The sequence below is a fragment of the Oncorhynchus keta genome, chromosome 27 (genome assembly GCF_023373465.1).
Source record: "Oncorhynchus keta strain PuntledgeMale-10-30-2019 chromosome 27, Oket_V2, whole genome shotgun sequence".
NCBI lineage: Eukaryota > Metazoa > Chordata > Actinopteri > Salmoniformes > Salmonidae > Oncorhynchus > Oncorhynchus keta.
In genome coordinates, this window is record NC_068447.1 from 34,576,881 (window position 1) to 34,586,900 (window position 10,020).

Consider the following 10,020-nt stretch of genomic DNA (forward strand, 5'->3'; position numbering starts at 1 on the left):
GTGAGGTAGAAAACCCCCTGTAGGACTGACTGTCCTTGTTTCCTATAATAGAACAATGTGTTCACAGAACACCTACCCCAGCCGAGCTCTTCTTGGCTCATGTAATGTGCTGACTGTTTCATAGGGACAGGGATACGTGTCATTAGCCTACGATGCATGAGTGTCAAGGCCATTTGGAGATACCGTCATAAGATTAAATAATTTCTTTGAAAATGTACAAATAAGGATGTGATGTATTGAAAATATGTATCCATATTTGGCAAAAGGTATAACTTCCTTGATACAAATTAAGCATACCTCACTTAATGTTAGCATTTATTGCTTCATATGAATACGGTGTTGAAAGACCAATCTACAAAGACTTTCACAAAGGCAGTGAACATGTATTACAATCTACAAAATCGTCTTTACAGAAATGTTAAAATCCTAATATATAAAAAGGACAGTTGCAGAAACAAGATATGGTAGCCAGTAAACGCTCCAAATCAAACCAAAACAAGCTTCTTGTTATTCCACGTGACAGCAGTAGCAATCATTTTGTGCTGAGATTTAAAGTTGAATTTAGTTGCTATGGATGTCTGAAGTTTAAGAAAGATGCCATTCAATTAAAAGATTGTGATAATTAAAATGCCATGTTTCCACATCTTTCGATTAAAGATGTAGTCCAGAATCTTAAGCACAACAAATGAGTAACATATTGTACGATTTGGATTAGTAACATTTCATACGAATATAAAAATTAAAAGCAGGATGTAGCATATCATACGAAATGGATGAGAGAGTACACAAAACGCAGGGATCAAGTTTGGCTCATGAGCACTACTTTCAAAACAAATTATACAAAAGTTCTGGACCTTCACTTTAAATCTGACAGAAAAATTCCATCTCAGCCAAAACAGAAATGGCAAGCATTTTTGTAACAGTCTGTTTGAGGTTGAGTTTTTGAAGTGTTTCTCTTAATTTCTTCTTTTGCCACAAATACAAGAACAGGACAAGTTAACAGATTAGCTTTTCAAAGTGAAAATTTCACTGGACAGTTTAAAGCATTTGGTTCACAGCTATATCTCTATTGTTCAATCATAGTACATGAGGAGGATTGGTTGCAATCCATGGTTTCTGTATGTTTACTTTGCAAGACTAGCAAACTAGCAGGGCTCCCAGTGGTTTTATGCTACAGATGTCATGGCCAGTTTTCTATACTTTACATTTCAAAGTGCAAAAGAACTACCACACTAAAAACAAAACATAGCTGTAAGCGGTCACTTTACCCAGGGAAAATCCAAAGCATCCCACAGATCCAGAGAACCTAACTGGGCCGGCAAACATGAAACATTCACCACAGATGAAGATCACAAACACTGAATAATGACAGATCCTTCTACATCACAATGTTAACAAAGCAGCTTTGGAACTGGTGTCTAAAATAGCAGATCATATTAAAATAACAGTGATAAAGGCATTTCATGTGTAAATGAATGCCACAGGCTTAAAAAAAAACCTAGCTGGAGGGGAACTTAAATTACGTTTTTAAAATCAGACTGGCCGTCAGGAGGTGGGTGGGTCATAAGGCATGAGGAGACCCGAGGCCTCACAAAAAGCCCCCCTGTTCTGGGAGACTACAGGTCCACATTGGTACAGAGATCTCCTGGGTGTGTTACAGTATCATACAGTGTAAAATAATGTCGGGTGGCCCTCAGGTTAGTCCTGTTCCATGGGCTCATCTGCGGTCTCTGGGCTTTCTAAACTGTTTTCTGCATCAGCGCCTTCTGCCGACGACTCAACTTTGCTTCTGGGAGAGGAAGATGGGACAGGCTCTTCACTGGGTGCTCCCTCCCCATTGCTGCTACTGACTGACTCACTGCAATCCCCTTCCCCCTGTTCCTCTAAACGTAGATCCTTCCCTGACTGAGCAAGCTGCCCCTCTGACTGGTCCATGGTGCGGTCACTTTTTAGACTGTTGGTAGGGCCAGACTCAGCCTCTCTCGCTGAGGTCTCCGCTGTCTCTTCCTCAAAGGGCTCTTCTGTCTGAGTGCTAGAAGGCTCTGGGGGACAGAAGGCAAGAACGCCATTACATCCTTCCATAAATCAATTCATCCAGTTTAACAATGTTATTCTTGAACCCATGTCAAATTTTCCCTTTCACAAGCTTAGGCTGTGTTTAGACTGGCAGCCCAATTCTGATATTTTTTACCCACTAAATTTGTCTTTTGACCAAATCAGACCAGCGCTGAAAAATATCTGATGTGAAAATATGTGATTGGTCAATATACTAATGAGTGGAAAGAAGATCAGAATTGGGCTGCCTGTGTTAATACAGCCATATAGTGTTGTTTGAAAATGCCCCATTGTTAAAAAAAGAAAGGTACCATGATCGTTTGTGGTGAGCATATCAGCAGACTTGTCTTTTTCTTCCTCAACTATGTCTGTTGACGATTCTGGCTTGTCTGATGAGCTTTGGGCAGGTTCAGGACAGGACATCTCCGTGTCTACCTCCTCATCTTCATCCATGTCTTTGTCAAACTTCAGCCTTTTCACTTCATGGCTCTCTGCCTCCGTCGCATCCTCTTCTGGATGCTTGGTCTTCATCAGACTGCTTTTTGTGGTATTACTTTCCGATACAGAGGAATCACTAAAGAAAGTGTCAAAACATCAGAGCTAGTTGCTAAGTCTTAACATTTATAGCGTTATATTTTGACTGACAGTCACCTGGCTTCACACAATGCTAGTTACCTGACAACATGCTCCTCTTGTTCTGTGAGTGGCTCCTTATCGTCTGTGCTGTCAGGGAGACCGTTTGTAGCCAGAGAGGTGGATAGCAATAGCTTTTGTCTGTTCAGTGGCCTTGGGGTGCCTGGTCCATTTATATTCCTACCATAAGGAGAGAAGAAATCATCTCTATATGCAAAATCCAATACGATTTCATTCAATCATATTGTTGCAATTAAATCAAATTATACTGAACAAAAATATAAACGTAACATGTAAAGTGTTGGTCCTATGTGCTGAAATAAAAAAGTAGCCAGTAATTTTCCATACGCACAGAAAGCTTTTCTGAAAAGTGTTATTCACAAATGTGTTTACATCCCTGTTAGTGAGCATTTCTCCTTTGCCATGATAATCCATCCACTTGACAGGTGTGGCATATTAAGCAGCATGATAATTCCACAGGTGCACCTTGTGCTGGGGATAATAAAAGGCCAAATGTGCAACACAACGCCACAGATGTTGAGGTAGAGTGCAATTGGCATGTATGAATGTCCGCCAGAGCTGTTGCCAGAGAATTGAATGTTCATTTGTCTACCATAAGCCGCTTCCAATGTCATTTTAGAGAATTTGGAGGCAGACCACGTGTAACAACACCAGCCCAGGACCTCCACATCAAGCTTCTTAACCTGCAGGATCGTGTGAGACCAGCCACCCAGACAGCTGTTGAAACTGTGGGTTTGGACAACCAAATAATTTCTGCATAAACTGTCAGGAACAGAGTCAGGGAAGCTCATCTGCGTGCTTGTCATCCTCACCAGGGTCTGATGCCTGACTGCAGTTCAGTGTCGTAACCGACTTAAGTGGAAAAATGCTCACCTTCGATGGCCAATGGCAGGCTGGAGAAGTGTGCTCTTCACGGATGAATCCCGGGTTTCAACTGTACCAGGCAGATGGCGTCGTGTGGGCGAGCGATTTGCTGATGTTAACTTTGTGAACAGAGTGCCACGTGGTGGTGGGGTTATGGTATGGGCAGGCATAAGCTACGGACAATGACCACAATTGCATTTTACCGATGGCAATTTGAATGCACTGAGATACCGTGAAGAGATCCTGAGGCCAACTGCCGCGATCACCTCATGTTTCAGCATGATAACGCACAGCCCCATGTCACTAGGATTTGTACACAATTCCTGGAAGCTGAAAATGTCCCAGTTCTTCCATGGCCTGCATACTCACCAGACATGTCACCCATTGAGCATGTTTGGGATGCTCTGGATCGACAGCGTGTTCCAGTTCCCGCCAATATCCAGCAACTTCGCACAGCTACTGAAGAGGAGAAAGACAACATTCCACAGGCCACAATGAACAGCCTGATCAACTCTATGCGAAGGAGATGTGTCGCGCTGCATGAGGCAAATGGTGATCACACCAGATACTGACTGGTTTTCTGATCCACGCCACTACCTTTTTTTTAAGGCATCTGTGACGAACAGATGCATATCTGTATTCCCGGTCATATGAAGTCCATAGATTAGGGTCTAATGAATGCATTTCAATCAAATATTTGTCAAATCAATGCACGTTGCGTTTACATTTTTGTTCAGTGTAATAACAAGGAGATTTAACTACACTGCCACCCAGAATATTTGGTATGAGTAAATTACTAAAACTTCTCCCCTTATGTTCAGGGATGCTTAGAACGAAAGACTGCTGGGTTTTATTGGGGTTCCCCAACCATTTTATGTTATAAATGTAGATAAATTGCATAACTGAACATCAACCATTGACAAGTAGGTAGCGCTCACCTTTCTGAATAAATAGAGGTATTATTGCCAGGGAACATCACTCCATTCATTTTGTTTACACTGGTTGCCCCATTTTTCCTTTGAAAGAGGCAGAGTGAGTCAGCAAATCCAGATGACTGTTAGCCTACCCAAAATGATTTGATAGACCGCTTTGAAGTCGACCCCAACTTTAAAGTATGTTTTGCTATAAAAAGTGGTAGGTTGAGAAACATGATATAATACTTACTCTGAGGTAGGATATACACAGCTGACCACCATCACATTCTGCAAAATATAAACAATACCATCAAACTCCAAGCATGTATATTGTATACAAACACAAGCAATTATAAACTTGTTAAGAATAAGCCATGCGAGAATGCATTATTCATTCAAATTAACACAAGGACATGTATCTGTGACATACAATACCAGTCAAAAGTTGACAGGCCTACTCATTCAAGGGTTTTTCTTGATTTTTATAGAATATTAGTGAAGACATCAAAACTACGAACACATATGGAATCATGTAGTAACCCCAACAACAAAAAAATTGTTCAACAAATCAAAATGTTTTATATTTGAGATTCTTCAAAGTAGCCACCCTTTGCACACTCTTGGCATTCTCAACCAGCTTCATGAGGTAGTCACCAGGAATGCATTTCAATTAACAGGTGTGCCTTCTTAAAAGGACATTTATGGAATTTCTTTCCTTCTTCATGCTTTTGAGCCAATCAGTTGTGTTGTGACAAGGTAGGGGTGGTATACAAAAGATGGTCTTTTATCAAATAGGGCCAAGTCCATTTTATGGAAAGAACAGCTCAAATAAGCAAAGAGAAAACGACAGTCCATTACGTTAAGACATGAAGGTTAGTCCATATGGAAAATTACAAGAACTTTGCAGTCACAAAAACCATCAAGTGCTATGATGAAACTGGCTCTCATGAGGACCACCACAGGAAAGGAAGACCCAGAGGTACCTCTTCTGCAGAGGATAAGTTCATTAGAGTTACCAGCCTCAGAAATTGCAGCCCAGATAAATGCTTCAGAGTTCAAGTAAGAGACACATCAACATAAACTGTTCAGAGGAGACTGCATGAATCAGGCCTTATTGGTGAAATTACTACAAAGAAACCACTACTAAAATGAGCAATGGACATTAGACTGGTCGAAATATGTCCTTTGGTCTGAAGCGTCCAAATGTGAGATTTTTTTCCAACCTCCGTGTCTTTGTGAGACGCAGAATAGGTGAACGGATGATCTCTGCATGTGTGGTTCCCACTGTGAAGCATGGAGGTGGCATGATGGTGCTTTGCTGGTGACACTGATTTATTTATAATTAAAGGCACACTTAAACAGCATGGCTACCACAGCATTCTGCAGTGATAAAGCCATCCCATCTGGTTTGCTCTTACTGAGACTATCATTTGTTTTTGAACAGGACAACGATCCAACACATCTCCAGGCTGTGTAAGGGCTATTTGACAAAGAAGGAGGGTGATGGAGGGTTGCATCAGATGACCTGACCTCCACAATCACCCAACTTCAACCAAATTGAGATGGTTTGGCATAAGTTGGACCGCAGAGCAAAGGAAAAGCAGCAAAGTGCTCAGCATATGTGGGAAATCCTGACTGTTGGAAAAGCATTCATAAAAGAAGCTGGTTGAGAGAATGCCAAGAGTGTGCAAAGCTGTCAAGGCAAAGGGTGGCTACTTTGAAGAATCAAAAAAATAGTTTAACACTTTTTTTGGTTACTACATGATTACATATGTGTTATTTCGTAGTTTTGATGTCTTCACAATTATTCTACAATGTAGAAAATAGTTAAATTAAAGAAAAACTTTTGAATGAATAGGTGTGTCCAAACTTTTGACTGGTACTGTAGGTATCCTTAATAGGGTAAGTACCCAGGGGGCGTATTTATTGCGCCGATTCAGTTGCAAAAAGTTTATTAAAACAGAAGCAAACTGAACGAAAACTGGGAAGGATGTACCTGAATTTGTCAAATAGAAACTCCCATTTTGGCTAAAGATCACACCTCATATTTCAAAAACCCATTATGATAAACAATCTCAGAAACAGTGATAATACTTACCTTCTCCACTCCCCTGAGGAACTTGTCTGTTCCAGTGTAGTTCCTCTTAGGGTCAGTAAGTAACTCACACAGACGCTGGATGGTGAATGGAATACTGGAAAAGATAGTGAAAAGGTATACTTTCCTCACGAGGCTGTACACAAGGCTACACAAAGGCATACTGGTAAAACAGGCATTAAAGGGAGACTTGTATTAAATGTTTCAGCACTGGACAGTGGAGGACACTCACCCGTTGTACCCATCTACAATTTTGAGAATCCTTTCCTTCATCTCCTCAAAAGGAATGTACTCCACATTAGGATTGGATGGATCTCGCTGGTCTGGTGACAAGGTTCTGAAGTCATCCATTACTTTCTCAAGTTTAAACAGGAAATAACTTTTGAACTGCGACCATGAAATCCTGGAAGAGGAGAGACCAAAAAGTTATCCTCTCTTGGTCTGACACCGGAGGGGTTTCCTACAAAGCAGGTTTGAGGAGTTAGCGAGGTAACTTTGGTCAACAGAGTTCAACTCGGGTTCACCGGTCATACAAAAGTGGCTCACCTTTTATCCAGGCACATTCAAATGGCACAACGAATCCTTCTCTGGGGTAGGCTAATTCCACTTACTCTGAATGAAATGACTGAGCCGCGAGTTGAGGACCAATGAAATCAGATTCCCTCCCTCTTGCAAAAATTGCATCATCATCCCATTAATTTGAGGAAGACGATTGATTTAACTAAATATTTTAATAAAATGTTTGTATATAAAAACATATATATATATCACAGTAATGACAGAATGCATTTTAAACTTCACGCAATGTAACACCAAAGACAGCATTAACTATGAGTCATAAAATAAAGATGGCATTTCTAAAAGCCTATTTCACACCACAGCCTGCTGAATTTGCAAGATAACTCATTTTTATTTCGGCACACATGAAAATGTAGGACCTGACTCGCCCATGGATTGAGGTTTCATCATTGTCTAAATTAAGAGTTTGTTGTTCGACTAGCCATGTACGACATACACGCGCAGTTACAAGACTGCTAGAATTAGCAGCAGGCGGACAAGCAATATCCACCGTCATAGTATGGATGAAGCCGAGGACTTGTCATAGACCTGCACCACTACTCTTGTCAAGAGTGTGCTACAGTATCTACTTCCTAAGACGGCTGAAGAAATTCTGCATGAAGCCCGGTTGCATCACAGCCTGGTAAGGGAATTGCTCCGTACACAACCGCAACCTCCTCCAGTATATCACTGGGACCGTGCTGCCTTCCATCCAGGACATCACTCGAAATGGTGCCTGAGGAAGACACGCAGCATCATCAAGGACCCCCCCACCCACAAGCTGCTCTCTTCTTAACTGTCAGGCAGACCATTTCTATCAGACCTCATGCTCTGATACTGTCTCTGAGCCTGTTGGTATCTACAAGCCATCAGAGTGCTGAACACTTGAACTGACCACCTGCTCTGATTCTGTGCACATCACAACTGCTGCTACCAGACTTACTATACTGCTCAATGTATACATCCCCAATACACATGTAAATATTGTATCATAAATTGTGCATTCCTGTATTATACTTATGCAAAAAAAATAGATTATATCCTGCCATTCACCTTGTTTTTTTATTTACTTGCAAGAACCTGCAAGGAAACATTTCGTTGGGCGAAGCATACCATGCGTATCCCATACATACGACTAATACAACTTGAAACCTGGCTGGAAGGTGAAGCTAACTGAAGCTGGTTAGCTTTAGAAAACCCAGAGTAGATCTAGCTTGCTTTGTGGGATACCTCGCTGGTTGCCTAGCCCATTCATAGACGCCAAGTACCTTTAGCGCCCATCTTCTTCCAAGGGGACCTTTTAAGAACCCTGACGTTTGCTCTAAAATGTTAACATGTATTGCTTGCGGTATGGTTTTGGAAACATAAGGAACAAATCTTTCATATTAGCGAGAATTTTATTTTTAAACAAAAATATTAAAATTACTGCACACCTTTATAGGGTTAGGGTTGCCACACGGCCATATTTCCACGTTACATCGCTTGTTTACGGAAAACAGACAGAAGATCTGTGCCAATTAGCCATCTGAGTCTCCGAACACACCTGTGTATGAATGGAAGACAGATGCCACAAACGTGTTGTCACTTAAAAATAGTGTTGACTGCAACTGTGTTAAAACAGTGTACAGTATGTCTGCATTTCACATTTATGAATATATTTTGATGCGAAATGAAAGTAGAGGGATTTATATTTCTAGAACCATACCACAACTGAGAATCTATTCACTTTTTGATGGTGTATTTGGCTGTTTGGTTTCGAGAGCCAATTCGCACTTTAAACAGAACGTGTAAGGTCCTTGGACTAAGGGATAGCATAAGGCTAATTTAGTCCAATATTGGGTTTACTTCAGTCTCCTCCAACATGGTAGCATATCCAGAAATACATTTCAGCAATAAGACTATCCATGAGTTGTAATTTACCAGCCTGTGCATGTCTATACTGAATTGACACATTGTCCTGTAGAAAAAGTAGAAAAAGGACTGGCACTTGAGGCTTATTTCTCAGACACTCACATCGTTTCTCCCGTTTTGGCGACATGAGACAAAAGTTGATCCAGGGCAGGACAGGCATCTTTCTTCCCTTTCTTCTCAAAGTCTGAACGTAGAAGAAAATAAAAAACAATTATTCAAGTATGTACAGCGTTGTAGTCCAGGGCACACCGTGAGGAAGAATTAGCTGCACGGCAACCACAGGCTTTAAAGAGCTAGCAAGCTGCAACCGTAGAATTAGGATAGCTACTAATTTCATAGAATCACCATGGCTGCAATTATCACATTCACCACTAAGTAACGCCAACTAACTAACTACAGTAGTTAACGCTAGTAGCAAATAAACGAGCCAACTAAACTAGAACACAACGTTAGGTAGCAAACTGTGGTCAACATAAGCTACCTGCTAACGTTAACTTGGAACAAAATGTAACTAAGTGGGTGAAATAGCTTCAAGTCAAAACACACATCAATATTGAATTATACATGTAGTTACGCCATCAAAATAAAATAGGCCTAGCGAGCTAAGTTAGTCAGCTAACAATTTCGACTGCTAGTTACAACTAGCCAAGTTCCCCATCCATCCAACGAGATAGCAAGCTAACTAGAATATATGCGGCTACAGTAAACTTGTCAATTCCAATAACGTTACAGATACGGAAAAACAGCTAAAGTAAGTTGACTTACTCGTGAAAGCCTCCAAAAGTGTGTCAATTTCCATGGTTGTAACGTAAACTAGCCTATGGCAACTGATATCCCTTACAACAGCGACAGGAAACAGAAGAAGAGGGGAAAGAAAAAAATACCACTAGCTTCCTTTGCTAGCAACAACACATCCAGGTAACACACTTGCTAGCTACCCACTCAAGTGCACATGTCCGGGGGGGGTGG

General features: G+C 41.1%; 1 protein-coding gene across 1 annotated transcript; it reads right to left on the minus strand.

Moving 5' to 3' along the window:
- Positions 1 to 302: 302 nt before the first annotated feature.
- Positions 303 to 10,001, minus strand: LOC118359849 (serine/threonine-protein phosphatase 4 regulatory subunit 2-A-like). Its single transcript, XM_035738684.2, has 9 exons — positions 9,817 to 10,001; positions 9,154 to 9,235; positions 6,815 to 6,985; positions 6,586 to 6,679; positions 4,738 to 4,775; positions 4,512 to 4,589; positions 2,731 to 2,868; positions 2,367 to 2,629; positions 303 to 2,042 (listed from the first exon to the last, which is right to left on the minus strand). Exons 1-9 carry the CDS (start codon positions 9,848 to 9,850, stop codon positions 1,699 to 1,701), a joined length of 1,242 nt encoding a protein of 413 aa, XP_035594577.1. The 5' UTR covers positions 9,851 to 10,001; the 3' UTR covers positions 303 to 1,698.
- Positions 10,002 to 10,020: the final 19 nt, after the last annotated feature.